This window comes from Drosophila navojoa, chromosome 3 (assembly GCF_054131105.1).
Source record: "Drosophila navojoa isolate 15081-1374.11 chromosome 3, UAZ_NAV_1.0, whole genome shotgun sequence".
In the NCBI taxonomy this organism is placed as follows: domain Eukaryota; kingdom Metazoa; phylum Arthropoda; class Insecta; order Diptera; family Drosophilidae; genus Drosophila; species Drosophila navojoa.
Window position 1 is genome coordinate 13752113 of NC_142891.1, and position 20654 is coordinate 13772766.

Consider the following 20654-nt stretch of genomic DNA (forward strand, 5'->3'; position numbering starts at 1 on the left):
CTATATGCAAAAGAATATTGTTTCGCATTTAATAAACAATATTTTCATTGATTTATTTATTATAGTATCATTTTTTAAATTAATTAAAAATAAAGGAATAATGCATAATCTATCGGTGTTACACATAAAATATTAAGCATATTTAAATATTCTCTGCGCTACATGAGCTGCATACTAGCCTTAAGCATGTAGCCGATTCCTTTTAACTGGCAAACGTAGACAGTTTTGCAAAATATAAACAAAAATGTTTGAGCTATAGAATATGGATGAATACGAAGCCCAGGTGAGATTTACCTAATTATCATAAAATTGAATAATAAATTATTAATTCTCAATATCAGTTGCTGGTTGTTAAGCAGGCGCTGCTTGTTACATCCGACGAGCAGCAACGCGATGAGCTAATAGCACTGCGAACAAATTTGGAGGAACTCTTGGCTCTGACCAGAAGCAGTGAACCTGAAGCTATCAGCAACTTAAAGACACCTGAGACATCCGATCATATAGACGATGAACTACAACGTTTTCAAAGTGAGCTAATTGACTTGGAGCACGAGCAAGCTGATCCCGGCGAGGACCAACAACGGTTGGAAGAACTACGCACCAAATATAATGGTCTATTGGGGGAGAAATGTTCAGCACCCCATGAGCATAGCTGGGGTTCTCTTAGCTATCACAATGCAGATGATGAATTAATTGTGGATAAGAATGGCATTTTAGACGTGCGACTCCGAGTTCTCTTCACAAACCCAACTCACCGCGAGATGTTGCCATGCAACTACTATCTGGAGGGAGAATGTAGATTTGACGAAGTACGATGTCGTTACTCACATGGGGCTCTGGTACCAGGAGCATCCATTAAGGATTACAATGCTCCCGATTTTCATAGACTTGCACGCAATTGTCCAGTTCTGGCCAAGCTGCAAGATCGACTGTGGCACCGTGGTCGAGTGTTATGCGTCAATTTTGTGGAGCAGCAATGTCGTGTGCGTCTGGATGGCCAGGATCACAAGGACCGTGAGCGAGACTTTTCATTTGAAGAACTGTTTCCTCTGGTCAGTACTGAAGATGACGAACTGACTAGCGAGAGTGAAGAGTCGAATGAAACTGATGGAAGCGATGCAGGGAATGAATCCGACATGGACGACTTCGAAGCAGCGCGTCAAGCACGCATGGTAGAGTTGAGCCTCTTTACGTTCAATCCTACTGAGAGATTGGGTGCCTGGGAGCAGTATACGCGCGTAAGTTTTCTCAAGAGCTTCTGCTCCAGTTCTTAATAAGAAAGTTTCATTGCTTCCAGGGCATAGGCTCCAAATTAATGGCCAATATGGGTTATATACACGGCACAGGTCTTGGCTCGGATGGTCGGGGTATTGTTACGCCTGTTAGCGCACAGATATTGCCACAGGGCCGCTCTCTCGACGCTTGCATGGAGCTGCGTGAGGCAGCCAACGGCGACAAGGATTATTTCAGTGTGGAGCGCAAATTGAAACGCGCTCAACGTCGCCAGGAAGCTGCGAATGAAAAAGCCTATGAGCGCGAATCGAAACGTACCGACGTGTTTACCTTTCTTAATACCAGCGTGCTGGGTCAGGGCAGCCAGCAGACCGAGAATGCAAACAAGAAAAAGTCAAATGCTCTGCAGCAACATTCAAATAAAACGCTCAACGTGGAGACGGTGCGTATTGCAGACGATATACGCAGAAAGAAGCGTGACATTGCTAAAGTGCAGCAGTCGCTGGCGCGCAATGCAACGGATGCGCAGCTGCAGAAGCGATTGAATGTACAGCTCCAGACACAGAAGCAAGAGCTGGCTACGCTGCAGGCACAGGAGATAAGTTTAAGCAAGGAGCAGCAGACGAGAAAGAACAAGAATAAAATGTTTGAGTTCTAGTTTAGAAACCAACTTATATTACTTTTTATTAAAACTATATTATAGCCTATAAATCTTTTATGTATATTTCATTAAATGTTGCCCAGCGCTCCTGCCGTCAGCACGGCAGTCATATACTGTTCCAGCAGAGCCTGTGACAGATGCGCGCCATGCTCGACGGCCAGGGCGTATGCTGTCTCCCCATTCTCATTGGTAGCACTGAAGTCTAGATCCCTGGCCAGCAGCTCGTTGCAAGTGTGCGGATGATTGCCGGCTGCGGCATACATAAGTGCTGTATTGCCCACAATGTCCATGTGCGTGGATACAGCTCCGCGATCAAGTAGGAATCGCACAATCTCATTGTGCCCCCCAGCTGCAGCTAGCAGCAGTGGTGTTACCATATCTGGAGCCAGACTATTGACATCAGCACCAGCCGCTACAAGCAACTGCGCTGATACCAACTGGCCATAGGATGAGGCCCAGTGCAGGGGCGTGAATCCGTGGGAGTCCCTGAAATCAATATGTTTTTGCCGCAATAGCTCAGCTTTAACTTGCTCTTCTGTGATTTCGCCTTGACCAGCGCGTTCGTGGAAGGACAGCGTAACCTCCACAGGACAAAATGTGGCCTCCGTGTTGCCGCGCTGCAAATTCGTCAGGACCGTCGATTGAGGGCGGTATGGTAGAAACGCACTCTTCCGCTTAGTCGAATTGGCATCCAATAATATACTTGACCCGTGCAGAGTTGACGAAGCCGGTCCCTGGACGTGGGCAGGCCTGCAGGGCTCATCTTCATCAGAATTTATGCTTTTCTGCAGTTTGTTTACAGCAGCTACCATTGTGCACACTTCTATTTCTTGTTCAACTAGAGAAATAGCTAATAGCACTTGTGTGTTAATCAGTCAACAATAATGTAAAGAATAAATAATAATAGTAAATAACATACAAATGAGTTTGTTGAACTTTCAACAGGCAAGGGATAATGCCCTAATATATAACAGCTGATATTCGGCAATCAGCTGTTCGCTCAGCTGAACAGCAAAAGCCATTAATTAATTCAAATCACTAACCAGTGATGTGTTTCAAAGGACACTTTGGATACAGATAGCATCGTTCCTGCGTATTTTATATGGTACGTGCTAGAATAATAATAAAACATGTATATACCATATATTATTACTTAAATACCCATACTTGTTTTTAAAGTTCTAGCGATGCGCGTATTTGAAATGGTTTCTGCACATAATCGATAACAAAATTACCCAGCTGGTGATGGTTGTTTTTGTTTGGGTTTTTTTTTTATATATCTTTGATTAGCAAATATAATTATGTAAATATATTTAACTGATTCATTAGTATAGTCTTGATATGTGCATGTGAGCTTGTGTTTCATAACTGGTTTATTATTGTGGCGTAGTTGGCTTAAAAATCTACCCTGCACCTGTTGGGCTGGTTTCAAAGCAAACCTGCGTTTTGGGCCTTTTTCTGCCCCTTTAACATTGAGGAATTTTTTTTGCAATTAAATTGCGTCGAAGTTTGGACCCACGAACACAGCACAATCACAACCACAACTTCAAAATGGGCAACAATGTGAGTGCCAAGGCGATGTCTGATGGCGAGGGCAGCGAACCTCCTCTGGATGGTGGGAAACATAAAAGCCATCAACATCACAAATCTAGCATACAGTCATCGAACGCGAACAACAATGCCAGCGATATTGTTGTCAGCAATAGCAACAGCAACGGCAACGGCAGCAATAACAGTCTCAAGGTGCAATCACAAACACAAACAATGACCAGATCCGCATCAGGCGCCGATGTGACGGAGAAGCACCTAACACAGCTGGTGCCAGTGGAGCGCCTGGCTGATATATTAAAGGAACAGACGAGTGCCAAGTACGGCATTAATGGCATTGTGTCAGATGTTTTTGTGGTGAGCAAGCACAATTAATTATCTGATAACAGTTTTATAGCAACTTGACAACATTTAATTGCACGCACACACACACATTGGTACGCAGACTCAAGTGTTCCCTGGGTACACTGATTTGGGCCATCGGCTCTTTCAATTAATGCACGTTAGCTCGAAGGCAACAACAAAGCATCTGGGCGTCGTAGCCTTTCGACAGCAATGCGAAAGATTTTTAGGCATAATGGACGATACTAAAGTACTGGAGAGCTACATTAAGATGTACGCACAGGTTGATAATCCCGATTTCATCGATAAAGTAGGCGTCACACGTCTGCTGCATATTTGCTATACGATTGCCATGCAACACTCGGGAAACGCGGTGCTCTGCCCCGCCATCAATAGAACTTTTGAGTCGGTGACAAAGTCGATATTTTTCAGTCACGACAGCCTCAGTTTGGGCTTCGTTTGCCGATGGTTCGAGCAGAATTTGATACGTCCTGTGTTACTGGTGCACAAGTATTGTGTGCATACGCTCTCCACAGCATATCGTGGCCTGGAGCAGCAGACACAGTCATGCGGCCTTGAGCTGCAAACGCCGGTCATCGAGCAACGCAATCCATTTGCGTCCGCTGATGCAACGGATCATAATGCGCCAAGCATGCACATGGAGTCGCTGATGCCACTCTCACAGGCCTGGCTGCTGGCCGGCGCTCTGCCGCCCCTTTATTCCAAGCCGCGTACAATTACGCCGCCCAACAGTAGCAACAACAGCAGCGCCCAGTCAGCTGTGCAGATATTCAAGGATAAACTCTCGATGATGCCATCACACTGGACCCTGCTGTACGATTCCAACGAGCATGGCGTCGGTGCCAATCGTTTCTTGCACCACGTTCTTGGCTATCGCGGACCAACGCTGGTCCTGCTGCACACAAACGACAAGCAGACCTACTGCATTGCGGCGCCCAGTGAGTGGAAGGAGACACATTTGTTTGTCGGATCAGAGGGCAGCTGTGTGATACAGCTGTTGCCCAAGTGAGTGTACTTGGAAATTTAGATAGAAGAAGATTAAAGAATATATAATATTAACTTAATTTTTTCTTTTTGCAGATTTGTGATACTGGAAAAGAAACCCAATATTTTGTACCTTAACACCAGCATTCGCGGCTACCCGAAGGGATTGCGCGCTGGAGCTGATCCCCGCAAGCCCATCATAGCGGTAGATGAACATTTCGAGAATGTAGACTGCAAGGGCATTGCGGCAGGCCTCAGGTCCATTGAGGTAAATTGATTCAATTGATATTATTGTATATTTTTTTGCTATATTTATATGTGCAATAAGCCTTAATCAACATAGTATATAAGGTATAAAAAATTCATAGAAATGTCGCCATAGTCTATCGCATATAATATAATATAATATAATATATATATTTATATGTAGGTATGTATGTATGTATATATCAACGGGCCAGTCTAAGCATTTAAAAACAACACTTTCGAGCCGCTGCTAGAGTCAAGGCCATCGAACTTGGACGCTTGATCATTGCCAGAGTCAATTTACTTAAGTTCAATCGAGGCCAGACTCGACAGTAGGGCGCGAAAGTGTGTGTACATACAAATGAAATCTGAATTCTCCTTTACCAAACCAAACAAATCAAAACAAACAAATTCAACAACAAATTGTTACCAACAACAACAACAACAAAATGAATAACGACGCTCTCTCTCTTACAGGTTTGGGGCTGCGGCGATAAATCATCACGCGATGTGCAATTGGATATTAAAAAGTGGCAAATCAAGGAGGCGGAACGTCAGCGCACAGTCAAATTAACAGCCGCCGATTGGATGGATCATCCGGATCGATATTTGCTGGAGCTGGGCGGCAGGCAGAACTACAACAATTAATGGCAACAACAATTTTCGCTGTTGTTGCCGATGCGTGTATTAATTCGAAAGCAATTGGTGTGTGCCTTTAATTGGAGAGCGCGCTTTTAAATTTACGGGAAATACATTTTAAAATGATAATACTTTAATAAGATTATCCGTTCGTTCACGACAAGTGTCAAAAGCCTGGACTGAAATTGTTTGTATTTGAATCGTGTTTCGATTAACGAATTTTGTTTCAAATTTTTCTTTTAAGTTTAATGGCAATTTGGATTTTGATACGATATTCCTACGAAAGCATTCGTATGCCATTTAAATAATGATATATGTTTTTTGATTATCCTTCTGTTTTTACCTAAAAACGTTGTCCTTGTCACCAGTTTTGTTTATATTTTTCTCTATTTTGTTAATCGTCCGCTTATATATAAAAAAGGGAAATTTTAATGCTTCAGGTAATTAAGTTTTTCTTTCTATTATTATTTTGATTTTCTATTTGTTCTAATCTTAGAATGCAAGTATTACGAAAAGAAAAAATTCTTAAAACAATAAACAATCAAATGTTGCAAATAAAAAAAAAAAAACAGACAAACAACGCTTTAAATCTATTAATGGCTGTGGGCGCTGATTTGATGAGATTGAATTAATTGGAGGTGCCTATCAGGCAAAAGCACTCAAAAAGTTGATAAATAATTCACAGACACACTCACACATGTGCATAACAGGCGGACGCGTGTGCTCTGATTCACGATATTTCCATTTTATCAGCAAGAGTTTTGATAAATTCTAAAGTGTGTTTACCAGCGGCCTGGGCCTGGGTACTATGGAGAAATGAGTGTAATTTAGAAATCTGCGCAAAAGCGTAATGGAATTTCAGATATGGGCAATAAAAAATGCCTGAGCAAAAGTAAACAATTTAAAATAAGTTTTCAGTCTTGAGTAATCCATAAATTGAATTTACAAAAATCTAATTCAAGGAGCTTTTCAGATTCATCAATATATCAACTAGCTGTTTGAATATTATTCTTTAAATATTGTCATGGATAAAAGGCATCAAATATTGAATATACTAGCAGCTAAGCGATGCTATGCATCTATATACAAATTTGAATAAAATATGTATAATATGTAAATCAGTTTGTATAAAATATTTGGCAAAATATCATGGTAAAAGTTAGCAAATAACAATACAAAACAAAATAAATCAAGTGAGATATTTCAAGCTTATCTTACAACAAGAAATAATGTGTCATATTTATAATAGTTATAAAAAAATAAAGGTGTCCCATGTTAAATGTGCTTTTCAAAAAAATTAGTATAACGCCAATTAAAAATGATAAAAACGGAAAAAAAATACAATAATAGAATTTTTGCATAATTATATTATTGAGAATTACATTAGTTAAATATACAATATGTGTGGGGTTTTCAAATATAAGTTACGCCCTTTTCTGACCGGCAGTCACTTCATTCACAATCGTTTGCTTTAGGGGTATGTATCAATTGATCTACTATGCAACATACGAGTACAGGGTATTTAATAGCCTAATCAAATTACAAGCTACTGACACTCACACAGCAATCGTCTATATATATGTTAGTTAACTCTCTCTCTCTCGCTCTGAATATGTCGAATTTATGTTTTCCTATGATTTTGAAGTTGAATGCATAAAAAACGTTCGAGCCTAATCTATAATATATTTGTATATAAAAAATCTTCGCTGGCCAATGCACATGGAAGTACATTTTTATAATGATCCTATGGAATTGTATGCATCTCTATAAATCGATTATATATGTAGTATGCAGTATGCTATGGTTTAAAATCAGTTGTTGCTCTCGCTATCGCTTTGGAAACTAAGGCCACGCAATTTTGAAACATCCAATTTGATTGGACTGCCAGAAGAGTTAGCTCAATGTGAGTATTTAGCTTAATATACAAAGGAATTTTGGTTTGCCAATAGATCGAACAAACGATAATTGAGTAAGTGAAATAACTGATTGATAGTATAGGTGTTTATATAGAAAGCACAAATATCGCTCTGTCACTAATAATTGGGTCTAGGTGATGTACTCTCTGTCGCGTCGACGGCGCGTCGTGGATGCGACAACTACAACTGGCATCTGTTCAACATTCTCTGCATTCACTATTTCATCATCGTCTTCGTCATCATCATCGTCTTCGTCATCGTCCTCGTCTTCGTCCTCGTCCTCGTCATCTTCTTCGTCATCGTTTTCGTCATCCCCGCCCGTTGAATTGGACCACTCGGATGCAGTATGATTGCTGCACGTGGCGCTAAATTTTAGGCTGCTTGACATCCCAAATGAAACGGACAGCGATGCACTCATCGATGAGGCATTCAAATTTTGACTAACTTCTACATCGTCCCCATCCTCGAGCACATCGATGTGCTGCTGCTGATAACGTTGTCATCTGCCTGCGCCCAGCAGAAGCGCATAGTCATCGTTCGACTCGGGTATCGGAGCTGCTGCTGAGGCAGTCGTACGCGCCTGCAGAAAGCTGCTGCCACCCGCTTGCGGCGGCCCAACACCGCCAAGAAAATGCTGCTGATCTCGTTCGCGCAGATGCTGATTTGTGTCACGCTGACGCGCCGACTGTTTCGAATTTGCGCCCGGCAAGTGCAGTTGTTGTTGTTGGTAATTGTTGCTATTGCTAATATCATCAGCCGCATCGGCGCCTGCTAAGGGAAATCGAGACGTGGAATGAGTTTGATGTTCATTTAGGGTGTCCAGTTGCCCCACATTGACGGGCACAATTAACCGGCTCGTTGTTGCCCCATAGGTGGCATTACTATTACCTGCATGTGCGGAGCTGCCACCTGACGTCGCCGGCTCCTGCCGCTTGCTAATTAAGTACTCGGACTCGCTGCTCGAACGACGCGGACCACGCGCCAGTGGCTGATAGCTACTGCGACCCTGAAAACGGCGACTTATCGAACTGCTAACCACGCCCAGATGCTCCGTCACATCCTCCTGCATGTCCGAGATGTCCATCATCGAGAGAAACGCTCGGCACCAGCTGTGATTCGGATTATTCCAATACTGTGTCGAATTAATATGGAATGGGTGATGCGGAAAACTGTAAATGTGCGCAACAGCCGCAATAAACATTTCTATACATATGAGAAAGTTCTGAAATATACAAAAGGAAGTTGAGTTTAACAAATCACGATTAGATACTCCAACCAATGTCGCTTACTTGTAGCGTGGAGGCCAGATTGGCTTCGCCCACGTCACCAAATATACCATTAATAATTTTGTAATATACTAGCGCATTAAGCAGCACCCCTTGGCTAGAAATAAGAGATTTTGTTATTCTTATGGCTTCACTTCTAAAGGCTTTGCTACTTACAAAAACGAAAAGAACACAACAGCCTTGATACACAAAAACTTCGGAATAGGTCTCATGGGCTTCAAGTCCTCTTTGTTGGCCCGATAGAATAGCACCAGGCAGTACATGGCCGCAAACTGAGAGATATTGTTAATGACCACAATGTAGGGAAAGGCTACATTCGCTGAAAATTCGCCTTCGCCGTAGACTCCACTTAGTTCGCAAATGCTGTGAGAGAAGTATGAATATGTGAAATAATTAGTTAAATGGTATAATGGAAGGAATTAACTTAAATCTACGTAATATTAAATTAATTAGTTTTTTCGCATTGAAATTATCAGTCAGTCATCATCTAGGATCACTTAACTTTAATCTATTGCAAACTGCATATATATATAATACGAAATTCCAAAGTGAGCTCGTCACAACTTATACACAAAGTGAGACGTGGCAATTGTGCATAATCTCTTACTTACACTGAGATAAATGTCGTTATGGGCCGGACTACGGTATACTGCAAGATGCCGTGCTTGCAATTGTGGATGAACTCTCTACCCATGACCCAGGGACGCATGCAGCAGAGGGGAAAGAAGTGTGGCACCTGAGGCTTATATACCATCGTTGCCTCCAGGTCCATGTCGAGATTCAAATAATTTAGCAAATAAACCATGAAATTGTAAATGACATACGCCTCATAGCACTCACGCAGCGAGTCCACGTATATGGAATGCTTCGGAAATAACAGGCCCAGCCACTGTAAACAAAAATGCAAATTCTTAGTCAAACAATCAAGCACTTACTCAATGAGAACGATAATTGGTTAAGATTCGATTTCAATGATTTTGAGTAATCAAAAGTTTCGATTTCGACCGCTTCCATTGACCCACTTACCGCATTCAACGCATAGATGGGTACCATCCACAGTATGCGTATTATGTGTTTTTGCAGTATGGGCTTTGTGAAATGGATGACGTGTTGTATGATATGCCAAATGGAAATGGGCACGGCGGAGAGCACGAAGAGTCCGCCGATAAGTATAAGTTGATCGTTCTGCTTAAAGCCATCCTTCACCGAGTTCACAATCAGCAGCGGCACCACAATTATCGCGAATATCGCATATGTGACAATCAGAAGCGGCTTTATCCAAATACGCCATTCTTCACAGAAGCGACGGATATCGATGCGGCACATCCTGCACATTGGTTTCGTTGTCTCTCTGTTTGAGAAAACTAGCTACAAGTATTAATTTCGTCACTCGAACAAAGTCGCTGAGCAGCAACAGAGCGAAATCGCCGTCGTCGTCTTCGTTGTTGTTGCTGTTTTTTTTTTTTTTTTTTTTTTGTTATTGTTGCCGCCGCCCCGTTATTGTTTGTCTGTTTGTTTGTTCGCTTGGTACGATTAGTGTCCCTCTATCTGAATTTTACATGGAACGTCTCTTACACCCACGCACTGTTTGCAAGCGCTTAGCGCACATGTTGAAATTACTTGTTTTTCAATACACACATACGCACGAACTAACTCTACAGAAAACAATTAGGGCCGAGCTGCAATATGCAAATTAAAATTATTTGTTAACTTTTTGTGTCTTCGGTGTGCAGTGGCAGTCGCTTGATAAGGGCAAATTTAACTGTCTGGCAGTACCAAAATCTGCACAGTGCTGTAAAGCGTAGGAAAATGTGCATAATTTACAGCACTAGCGTAAACAGAGTCGCAATGGGCAAATTCCAGCATTTTTTTGTTTGCCTACTATAAATGGAACAATTTCCCCCACCAGAATTTCCTTTTGCTTCAAACTCAATTTCCCTTTGGATATTATTGTTTGTATATTTAATTACAGATTGTAGAATAGCAGAATTACAATATGCATATTCCATATAGATAAAAACATTAAAAGCTATTAAACATATATTGTGTCCTTTAAGCTGCTGCTACGATTCAAAAACAGTATCGCGTCGATCTGGTTCTGGCTGCCAGTGAGCATAAAACGCTTATTGTAGTCATAAATCTGTTCGCGCAGCACCTTCTTGAAGTTTAGATTGACTACGCCGGGTACACCCTGATAGAGTGTAGCCAAATCACGCAGCGTACCATATATATGACCCATCTTGTTCCACCACTCAATGGGCGACTCGTCCAGCTGCACAATCACCTCGTTGCGATAGCGCTTGAGATCCGTTTCCACAGTGCTGTCGGCATCTCGCTTCGGAGCACTGGGTATCTCTGTAATATCAAACAGCAGTTCCAATTCTACAGGAAATCCATTACAAATTAATTTCACGATTTTCGGACTGATATTTGCTAGCTACTCAAACTTACTTGATTTCTTTGCGCTATGCGAGGCGGCAACTGCGGCTGCCGAGCTGCTACCCGACTTGACATTTGGCTCCGTTTTAATGGTAACGGTTGGAGCACTGCTCACACTTGCAGGTGCCACCTCAGTCGAATCTCCGCTCTGGCTATCCGTGCCCATCGAGCCGCCAAACACCTTATTGTATTTCTGTGTTAGCATGCGTACACAGCTGTCAAGATTATCAATTGTGGTCAGGCGATGGAAACGCGGATCGAGCAGCGCAGCGCTAGTCAGCGTATCATTGGCAATAATCTGCGATTGCAGCACACTGGCAATCGTACGTTTGATGTTCATCATTAGGGGTTCATCCTGCTCAGCAATGCCCAGTTTCTTGATCAATATCTTTGAGGTGATCGGCGACAACATGCTGCACAGCGGCATATCTTCGCCGCGCAATGTGTCCAATGCAATCTAGTGAATCGATTGAGTGATTATCTGTACGCTTCATAGGAATATTGAATATTTGTCACACTTACCACCAGGGCACTGAGCGCTTCGGTAACGGTTTTGGCTGTGATTACCAGCTGATCCATATCTTCGGACCAAGATATGGACTCGGCAAAGAACTTGAGCAACTCGTACAGAGTCCAGGGGAAGTGTTCATTGTATGCCGGCAGCTCCGCCACCTTCGAGCTAATCTCAGCTGAATGACGTTGTATGATGTCTCTCACCTGCTCAACTGCTGTGGCCACCTCCTCCAGCGCAAAGACGTGGCGCAGACATTTGTCAATCACCGACACATAGCAGAGCACAACGGGTATATCTGTGAAAAGGTTGAAGAAGTATAGAGAATTAATAGATGAATGGATATGCTCTTAGCAATTACATCCTGGGTTGACTGCATGTTACACTTACATACATACATACACTTTCATTGTTTTCTATGTATATTCTAAGTAATAAATAAAAGTGCCTTATTTTTTCCACATTCTGTTTTATATACTATATATGTAAGTAAGTAGACTTGATAAACTATTCATTAAATTCGAAACGTATAATTTCTCAGCATTTGCATAGATCTAAAAATATTCCTTTACTCACTCTTCTCCTTGAGATATGTCTGCAGCAGATCCTCCTCGTCGTCATAGCTGACTATGGCCAGCGTACAATTTGGCAAATAGAAGTCGGCGAGAACTTCATCGAATGAGACGTATTCGTTATACTCTATGGTGGCGTACATGATGCTGCGGACGCACTGCGTCTCATCGCTCAAATAGTGATGATAGATACTAAGAAATCGTCGCTGCTCCACATTGATCCACTGCTCGAAGGCCAGCGAATAGGGCTTCTCGGCCGTGAAGTCGCGAGTAAAATCACCAATTTCAACGAATTTCGATGCATGCTGCTCTGTGATCAGAGCGTCAATCTTTTGGGGCATGGGCAGCGATGACAAATTGCCCATGGCCAGGCGTATGAACTCGCTGATGCCCTGGTCATATAGTGTCTCCACGTTGCGCACATCATGTATAACAATGTCGGCCATAGCTTCGGCCAAATTGGTAATATAGCTGCGAACCTGCATGCCCCCCGCTCCCTCTTCATGCTTAATGTTTGCGCGCGTAAAATGCATGGTTCCGGGCGTGGCTGTACTTTTACGTTTACGGGCATACTTCAGATCGCGCGGCTCGATGCTTATGGAGCGATCCTCCTCTTCTACCAGATTATCGGCATCGTCGTAAGTCAAAGGCACCATTGTCTCATAGAGCATTGTCTGCGAGGCATTATCATCTTCGGCCTGCATGGCGGCTGCGGCCACAGCAGCCTCGTCCATATCCTCATCCTCATCGTTCTCATGATGATTGCGATTGTTAATGAATTCCAATTTAACGCGACGCGAGGAGACGTTACGTTTGGACAATGGTGGATGATTGAGATTACGCGGCGTTTTTCGCGGCGGCACTTGGATGTCGTTCTCCTGGCACAGGGCCTTGAACAAGTCTTTGTGCCGATGTTGCAAATGCGCACGCAAATTGGTGGTATTGCCATGATTGGTCAACACCTTGTGGCATTTAATGCATACAACGTTCTGCTTGGTAATTACCTCGTCATTATCGTTTGATGGAAAGCCAAAGTAGCGCCAATAGACGCTTTTCATTTTGGGCGAGTACAGCTTGGAAAAATTGAGCTGCGAGACATCTTCGTATTTGGCCTCAACGACCATTGGCGAACTGGCCACTCCGTCGTTCATTTTTAAGCTTATTTTGGTTGTTTATTGATATCTGATTACCGATGCCACAAATAAATAAGCGCGCAATTTCTCGATTATAGATAGTCAGTTCAATAGTCAATAGTTTTTTTATCTGTATCAGAAAGTACAGTTCAGAGTTGCCACGCGACAGAGTAGTCAATCGATAAGGCAAATGTCTATATTATGTTTCACAGATGCGCACAAATTGTATTACACTTATTTTTAATTGTTTGACACGTTACAATCGCTGTGCATTTGACATTTATTTTACGTTTTGCCACGGTAAAATGTAAACTGTGTGAAGATTTTGTTAACACTGATTGCATCACCAATCGATAGCTGGGGAAATTTGTGCGGCAGCAAGGGAAATTGGCATGGGAAATTGTTATTACTGTATGCTCAGGACGTGAAGTTGGCTGCGATTTTCTTTTTGATTCGTTGTTGGGTAGCAAAAGGTGTGTGGAATTTTACAACGCATAGAAATAAATAAATTTTGATAAATAGTGACAGACAATATTATGAGATTAGTAGATAAAAATGTGTACCGCTTACCAGGCTATAAATGAGCATCCTATATGTTGAAAATTATGTTAAAATAGACCTAAAAACATGCAAATATAAGCTAGCCACGTGGTGTATGCCCCCCGATATTTGGTTATATGTAGTGCAAATGTCTCCATATATTAATGTGTGTGTGCATTTTTGTGATCTGTATTGCAGCTAATCTAAACCGCCAAGATGGGTAAGGGTAACAATATGATTCCAAACCAGCATTACCACAAGTGGTGGCAGCGTCATGTGCGCACCTGGTTCAACCAGCCGGCGCGCAAGGTCCGCAGACACGAGAACCGTGTCAAGAAGGCAAAGGCAGTCTTCCCACGCCCCGCTAGCGGTCCCCTGCGCCCAGTTGTGCGTTGCCCCACAATCCGTTACCACACAAAGTTGCGTACCGGACGCGGCTTCACCTTGGAGGAGCTGAAGGTACGTGAATTCTCATAATTTATTTTTGTTTTTCTATAGTTAATTGATGAATTTAATCAATTGCAGGGTGCTGGTTTGAGCTATAAATTCGCCAAGACCATCGGCATTGCTGTCGATCGTCGTCGCAAGAACAAGTCGTTGGAGTCGCGTCAGCGCAACATTCAGCGCCTGAAGGAATACAGAAGCAAACTGATTCTGTTCCCCATCAATGAGAAGAAGATCCGCAAGGGCGAATCAACTGTTGAGGAATGCAAGTTGGCTACCCAGCTGCAAGGACCAGTTATGCCTCTCAAGAAGGAGGTGCCAGCTGTTGTTGAGTTCCGTGATGTTACACAGGACGAGAAGAAGTTCAAGGCATTCGCTACTCTGCGCAAGGTGCGACTCAGCTCTGACTTATTTCTATTGATTTATGATTATTTTGATTGACTGTTTACTTATCAATGGTGTTTTTGTTTATAGGCACGTACTGATGCTCGTTTGGTTGGCATTCGCGCTAAGAAGGCCAAGGAGGCCGCTGAAAGCGAGGAGGGCGCCAAGGCCGATTCCAAGAAGGCCAAGAAGTAAACTCCATTTAGACCTGATAATTCTGTCTACAATAACAACAACAACAACAAGAATAAAGTTTTAGTTTTTTCATAAACGTGAACTGTTGTGTTTTCATCTATCCCCATTGTACGAACCAAATCAAGCGAGAGCAAAGGAAATCTTGTTGTACTCAAAAGCAGCTGCTGGAATATCCAATTGGTGCGTGCTCCTTATTTGCACAATTCTTTAAGAGGATTCAAAAGTCGTCCTTACCTTTAGCAGAACAATGAACCCAGGCAGTAACAATGGACAGTTTTACTTTAGGCAGCTGTTTATTGCCTTTGGACAGACAAAGCGGGAATCTGATTTGTTTGGCTGTTTGCTATGCGGGTGCTGTCTGTGCTGTTTGTGTGGCAAATAATGTAATTCTTAATACACCAAAACTGAAGATATTTAGTATTGAACTATATGTCACCTGGAAGGTTTCTGCACATTTATAATTTGAATTGTTAAACTTCATCAGTTTAATGAGCTCGGTTATTGTGACATAGCAGCATAAGCTGTTCTGATTTATATAAATAATTTATCTATATTTTTTGACTCGTTAAGTTTTATTAACAAAAATTTTAGTATATACAAAAATAGTGTAATAATTATAGTGATTAGTTAGTATGCAGTGTGTTACAAATAATAATGATAATGTCTATACATTGTTTTTAATATTGTTGAAGTATTTTATTAAGTTGTTTTAATTATTATTTTTTGCATTTATTGCTGTAGGTTCTCTTGGGTTACTAAATATATAGGTGTAGGAATACGCTTTTGGTTAAAATTAATTAAAAATCGTTTATTTCAAGAAATATAACGATTTTCAGTTAATGGAAATTAATTTATGTAGAATATTAGAAACATTTCCCATTAAATTTAAATATTATTTCTATACCTATACTGTATTATTCCTCAAAGTATTTCTAGAAAAACTAAGTCTATTATGTTCACATTTAAATTTAAGTTTTAATAGTAGTATGTTTTAAAAAGGACCACTATACCTATGTTTACATACATATGTATATATTTTATATACATATAGAAGTACCAGACCATTTACCATAGTTCAGCCCCGCTGACCTCTAGATAAGCTCACAATTACTGAGTGCTAAGTGCCAGATTGTTTATGTGTGGCCTTTAACACAGCCCAGCCAAAGCCTAGGCGCAAATAAACCCTAACATCTGAGCAAAATTCATCGTGAAATTATAATGAACAGAACAAGATTAACGACGGCGTTTAGTGTAGCATATGCAAAAGGAAAACTGTTGTTGCAGCCATAAAAAAGTGGAAAGCAAAGAAAGGGTTGCAGTTGCTGCCGCCTGAAATTCAATTATCGGGACTCTGCTGCGGCTTCTGTGGATGCTGTGGATGCTGTGGCTATGTGTGGCTGGGTTTGCTGTGTGCTACCCGCACCTTGAGCCTTGTTTATGCATTTCAATGATTTTTATTTCAGTTAACCTTGTTGTCCACATGCTCTCCCTCTCTCTCTCCCCCTCTTGCGCTTGTTTCGTGTCAAATGCATTCAAATTTTTATTATTGAAATTTATGAGCGCAAAAGTGATTTTCCTCATAGTTTTTCATGAACTGATTTACTTTTTTTTTCACCCGTGTGGTTGTTATGCCGGTGGCTTAGGGTGGCGCATCTGGGGGTGGGGCTGTTGCTAACGGTAAACAACCATACTGAGCGACACCAAACGTAATTGGCAATTGTTTTGCCTTTTGTATGGCTGTGCTGTGGCCGTGCCTGTGTGTGTCTGTGTGTGTCTGTGTGTACTTCGTTACCTTTTGTGACAGTTGCTCTACCCAAAACTTTTTTGTTTTCTGTGTGCCAGTGTGTGTGTTTTGGTTTTGCAACATGTGCGCCTGGGTCCATCAAATGCAGATCTGAGCCCGTCTCATTTGAATGCGCGAAAGTTGTTTCTGTGGCGCCGAGAGTAAGAAAAGTTTTTGATTTGAAATTTCATTTTCTCAAATGCATTTCCACTTCTCGCATTTTAAATGCAAAATCAATTTTGCCTTAAACCGCTATGGCAACGTAATTGATGTCAGAGCTGCTTCCTCCTGCCTTCCTTGCAGTGGGTTAATCTGCATATGTGCGACATGTGCCGAGGTGTCGGTATGTGTGTGAGTGTGCATATATGTATGTGTGTGTTGGTGTGTTCAAGTGTCTGCACCATAAACGCAATCAGTGCTTAATGATCCATACAGCAATTGGATTAGTGCGTGCCCAGCAGGCAAACACAGCATCAGCAGCAGCTGAGGGGGTAAAAAGAGCAGGAGCAGGAGCAGCAGCAGGAGCAGGAGGAATCTCAACAGAGACATTCAGTAGCTGCTGCAACAGTCACAGAGTGGGCTTGTCCTTGCTCCGATTTGCATCTGAAAGAAATACAGCTTAAGCTGCTGTCGATGAAACACATTTGTTTTTCAGCCATAATCTATATAGATAATGCTCAAGCAGTTTCGTCAAGTTGTGTAATACTGTATCATCTGTATCTGTATCTGTATCTGTATCTGTATCTGTATCTGTATCTGTATCTGTATCTGTATCTGTATCTGTATCTGTATCTGTATCTGTATCTGTATCTGTATCTGTATCTGTATCTGTATCTGTATCTGTATCTGTATCTGTATCTGTATCTGTATCTGTATCTGTATCTGTATCTGTATCTGTATCTGTATCTGTATCTGTATCTGTATCTGTATCTGTATCTGTATCTGTATCTGTATCTGTATCTGTATCTGTATCTGTATCTGTATCTGTATCTGTATCTGTATCTGTATCTGTATCTGTATCTGTATCTGTATCTGTATCTGTATCTGTATCTGTATCTGTATCTGTATCTGTATCTGTATCTGTATCTGTATCTGTATCTGTATCTGTATCTGTATCTGTATCTGTATCTGTATCTGTATCTGTATCTGTATCTGTATCTGTATCTGTATCTGTATCTGTATCTGTATCTGTATCTGTATCTGTATCTGTATCTGTATCTGTATCTGTATCTGTATCTGTATCTGTATCTGTATCTGTATCTGTATCTGTATCTGTATCTGTATCTGTATCTGTATCTGTATCTGTATCTGTATCTGTATCTGTATCTGTATCTGTATCTGTATCTGTATCTGTATCTGTATCTGTATCTGTATCTGTATCTGTATCTGTATCTGTATCTGTATCTGTATCTGTATCTGTATCTGTATCTTATCTGTATCTGTATCTGTATCTGTATCTGTATCTGTATCTGTATCTGTATCTGTATCTGTATCTGTATCTGTATCTGTATCTGTATCTGTATCTGTATCTGTATCTGTATCTGTATCTGTATCTGTATCTGTATCTGTATCTGTATCTGTATCTGTATCTGTATCTGTATCTGTATCTGTATCTGTATCTGTATCTGTATCTGTATCTGTATCTGTATCTGTATCTGTATCTGTATCTGTATCTGTATCTGTATCTGTATCTGTATCTGTATCTGTATCTGTATCTGTATCTGTATCTGTATCTGTATCTGTATCTGTATCTGTATCTGTATCTGTATCTGTATCTGTATCTGTATCTGTATCTGTATCTGTATCTGTATCTTGTATCTGTATCTGTATCTGTATCTGTATCTGTATCTGTATCTGTATCTGTATCTTATCTGTATCTGTATCTGTATCTGTATCTGTATCTGTATCTGTATCTGTGTCTGTATCTGTATCTGTATCTGTATCTGTATCTGTATCTGTATCTGTATCTGTATCTGTATCTGTATCTGTATCTGTATCTGTATCTGTATCTGTATCTGTATCTGTATCTGTATCTGTATCTGTATCTGTATCTGTATCTGTATCTGTATCTGTATCTGTATCTGTATCTGTATCTGTATCTGTATCTGTATCTGTATCTGTATCTGTATCTGTATCTGTATCTGTATCTGTATCTGTATCTGTATCTGTATCTGTATCTGAATATCTGTATCTAAATATCTGAGTATCTGTATCTGCCTCCCCCTCTTCCTGTCATTCATTCTCTCTCGCCCTCCGTCTCCACCTTGTCTCACTACTCTCATAAACAATAGCTCACTTATAGCCCTGATTTTCCACATCACTCCATTGTATAGCCTTCATAAAAAAACACATCCCTCAGCTTTAGACCGCACCAATAAATGACCTATTATTTTTCTATAAAAAATCACCCAAAACGAAACAATACTCAGGTCGCGAAAAAAAAAAACATATTAATCAAATATGCAAATAAGCGAGGCAGTCGAGAGGAGGCACATTGAATAACACTTAGCTGGCCCACAAACAATTTGCTTGAAATGCGCAATTTATGAGAGACGGCTACCCGGGGTGCCCCGCCTGCCTCGTGACTCTTCCCCCCGACTGATGATCCGTTGCCATTTAAGGTTTTCACGCATCATCTATCAAAAATTGGCAAAGCATAAAAAAGTGCGCATGCAAATATGAGAGGACCCTCAGCTAGGTACACGGAAAGGCCTGCTGTTGACTTTTTTCTTTTTTATTGAGTGCCAATCAAAAGGCAACAACTCGGCTCGATTATGAGATCAATGCCAGAAAGGGGGCTGGGGGCGGGGCAGGCTAGCAGGCAGGCAAAACAAATCGTAAAAAATGCAAATTGCAAGACGAATCGAACAAATGGGCGCGAGCTAACAAAAATCGCATTAGATGCCAAATACAATAGGCAGAGAATATTTTTCGCATATGCAAATCATAATTGGCGAAAAATATGCAAATAAGCTGCGGTCTGAAAGGAGAGTGGGAAAAACACAGATAGCGAGAGGGACAAAGAGAGTGAGATAGAGGAGGGTAGTGAAATGCCTCGAATTGGTAATTGCAAATTGCAAATTAAGTAAGAACTTTACAATCAGACCCCATCGACTGCATAATTCTTGCTCATTAATCGAAAACAAGTCAATTTATGAAAAAACATTCATGGCGCAATGGAAGAGTCAGCGAGTCAACATTAATGAAGCTATACAAATGGGAAGCCTTTAGTTTAAAACTGTGAAAAATAGAGTTGTTTTATATATCTATATATACATTTGTGTATCTATACATCTATGTATCTATATATGTATCTAGATATCTATAACTCAATCTATGTATACATATGTATGTATATATCTAAAGCCAATATGCCCACTTTCACTTTCTGAGCGAATATTTTGCATTTATTACAATAGCTGTGCTCGAACTGGAGCTACTTGACAGGTTGAATGTCCTTCGGCGCTGACGTGACGTTCTCCCTCTCACTCTCTCACATGCAGCAAAATCAATTTGCATATCTGGCTGTGGGCATGGCACTTCTGAACAGCTACCTAGCCACATTTTGGGGCATTGTGCCAGAAAATTACAAAATGTTGTTGCTCTAGCTGCATTTAGGCAACTCCGAAGTTTAAGATAATTAATGTGGCTATATTCTAAAGGACCTCTTGCATTCAAAGGTGTGTGTATAGGTCAGTGTGTGTGTGTCTACGTGCGTGTGTGTGTGTGGAGGTGTGTATAAATTTGTATATTTGTGTGTATATATATTAGGTAGTT

General features: G+C 41.2%; 6 protein-coding genes across 7 annotated transcripts; 3 read left to right on the forward strand and 3 right to left on the reverse strand.

Moving 5' to 3' along the window:
* The first annotated feature begins 122 nt into the window (after positions 1–122).
* LOC108649389 (zinc finger CCCH-type with G patch domain-containing protein) lies at positions 123–1944 on the forward strand. Its single transcript, XM_030384522.2, has 3 exons — positions 123–283; positions 342–1238; positions 1298–1944. Exons 1-3 carry the CDS (start codon positions 263–265, stop codon positions 1889–1891), a joined length of 1512 nt encoding a protein of 503 aa, XP_030240382.1. The 5' UTR covers positions 123–262; the 3' UTR covers positions 1892–1944.
* Positions 784–2917, reverse strand: LOC108649588 (ankyrin repeat family A protein 2). Its single transcript, XM_018098559.3, has one exon. The coding sequence runs from the start codon at positions 2704–2706 to the stop codon at positions 1963–1965; it is 744 nt and encodes a 247-aa protein (XP_017954048.1). The 5' UTR covers positions 2707–2917; the 3' UTR covers positions 784–1962.
* Positions 2918–3131: 214 nt separating this feature from the next.
* LOC108649576 (uncharacterized) lies at positions 3132–5803 on the forward strand. The gene is made up of 4 exons (XM_018098544.3): positions 3132–3799; positions 3888–4810; positions 4886–5057; positions 5513–5803. Exons 1-4 carry the CDS (start codon positions 3446–3448, stop codon positions 5681–5683), a joined length of 1620 nt encoding a protein of 539 aa, XP_017954033.1. The 5' UTR covers positions 3132–3445; the 3' UTR covers positions 5684–5803.
* Positions 5804–7013: 1210 nt separating this feature from the next.
* Positions 7014–10211, reverse strand: LOC115562639 (transmembrane protein 184C). 2 transcript variants are annotated; one of them, XM_030384521.2, is made up of 6 exons: positions 9903–10211; positions 9488–9765; positions 9033–9239; positions 8880–8973; positions 8479–8812; positions 7014–8361 (listed from the first exon to the last, which is right to left on the reverse strand). In XM_030384521.2, the coding sequence occupies exons 1-6, from the start codon at positions 10209–10211 to the stop codon at positions 8090–8092; spliced, it is 1494 nt and encodes a 497-aa protein (XP_030240381.1). In that variant the 3' UTR covers positions 7014–8089. The 2 variants fall into 2 exon arrangements, with proteins under 2 accessions (XP_030240381.1, XP_030240380.1); XM_030384520.2 differs by having other exon boundaries at positions 7014–8812.
* A 107-nt stretch (positions 10212–10318) lies between these two features.
* On the reverse strand, positions 10319–13845 carry Dref (DNA replication-related element factor). Its single transcript, XM_030384513.2, has 4 exons — positions 12403–13845; positions 11838–12124; positions 11328–11772; positions 10319–11258 (listed from the first exon to the last, which is right to left on the reverse strand). Exons 1-4 carry the CDS (start codon positions 13547–13549, stop codon positions 10909–10911), a joined length of 2229 nt encoding a protein of 742 aa, XP_030240373.1. The 5' UTR covers positions 13550–13845; the 3' UTR covers positions 10319–10908.
* Positions 13846–13865: 20 nt separating this feature from the next.
* RpL13 (ribosomal protein L13) lies at positions 13866–15176 on the forward strand. Its single transcript, XM_030384530.2, has 4 exons — positions 13866–14004; positions 14270–14530; positions 14597–14905; positions 14990–15176. The coding sequence occupies exons 2-4, from the start codon at positions 14288–14290 to the stop codon at positions 15092–15094; spliced, it is 657 nt and encodes a 218-aa protein (XP_030240390.1). The 5' UTR covers positions 13866–14004; positions 14270–14287; the 3' UTR covers positions 15095–15176.
* Positions 15177–20654: the final 5478 nt, after the last annotated feature.

Excerpts from the sequence above, each read along its gene's own strand:
- LOC115562639 (XM_030384520.2), bottom strand. The coding sequence starts at position 10,211 with ATGTGCAGGATGTGCCGCATCGATATCCGTCGCTTCTGTGAAGAATGG. Across the intron at positions 9,766-9,902 it reads CCATCTATGCGTTGAATGCG|TGGCTGGGCCTGTTATTTCC; the intron begins GTAAGTGGGTCA and ends TTTTGTTTACAG. Across the intron at positions 8,813-8,879 it reads ATCTGGCCTCCACGCTACAA|AACTTTCTCATATGTATAGA; the intron begins GTAAGCGACATT and ends TGTATATTTCAG.
- Dref (XM_030384513.2), bottom strand. The coding sequence starts at position 13,549 with ATGAACGACGGAGTGGCCAGTTCGCCAATGGTCGTTGAGGCCAAATAC. Across the intron at positions 12,125-12,402 it reads GACATATCTCAAGGAGAAGA|ATATACCCGTTGTGCTCTGC; the intron begins GTGAGTAAAGGA and ends ACCTTTTCACAG. Across the intron at positions 11,259-11,327 it reads GCATAGCGCAAAGAAATCAA|AATTGGAACTGCTGTTTGAT; the intron begins GTAAGTTTGAGT and ends GATTTCCTGTAG.
- LOC108649389 (XM_030384522.2), top strand. The coding sequence starts at position 263 with ATGGATGAATACGAAGCCCAG. Across the intron at positions 284-341 it reads TGGATGAATACGAAGCCCAG|TTGCTGGTTGTTAAGCAGGC; the intron begins GTGAGATTTACC and ends TCTCAATATCAG. Across the intron at positions 1,239-1,297 it reads CCTGGGAGCAGTATACGCGC|GGCATAGGCTCCAAATTAAT; the intron begins GTAAGTTTTCTC and ends CATTGCTTCCAG.
- LOC108649588 (XM_018098559.3), bottom strand. The coding sequence starts at position 2,706 with ATGGTAGCTGCTGTAAACAAACTGCAGAAAAGCATAAATTCTGATGAA.
- RpL13 (XM_030384530.2), top strand. The coding sequence starts at position 14,288 with ATGGGTAAGGGTAACAATATGATTCCAAACCAGCATTACCACAAGTGG. Across the intron at positions 14,531-14,596 it reads TCACCTTGGAGGAGCTGAAG|GGTGCTGGTTTGAGCTATAA; the intron begins GTACGTGAATTC and ends AATCAATTGCAG. Across the intron at positions 14,906-14,989 it reads CATTCGCTACTCTGCGCAAG|GCACGTACTGATGCTCGTTT; the intron begins GTGCGACTCAGC and ends TTTTGTTTATAG.
- LOC108649576 (XM_018098544.3), top strand. The coding sequence starts at position 3,446 with ATGGGCAACAATGTGAGTGCCAAGGCGATGTCTGATGGCGAGGGCAGC. Across the intron at positions 3,800-3,887 it reads TTGTGTCAGATGTTTTTGTG|ACTCAAGTGTTCCCTGGGTA; the intron begins GTGAGCAAGCAC and ends ATTGGTACGCAG. Across the intron at positions 4,811-4,885 it reads GTGATACAGCTGTTGCCCAA|ATTTGTGATACTGGAAAAGA; the intron begins GTGAGTGTACTT and ends TTCTTTTTGCAG.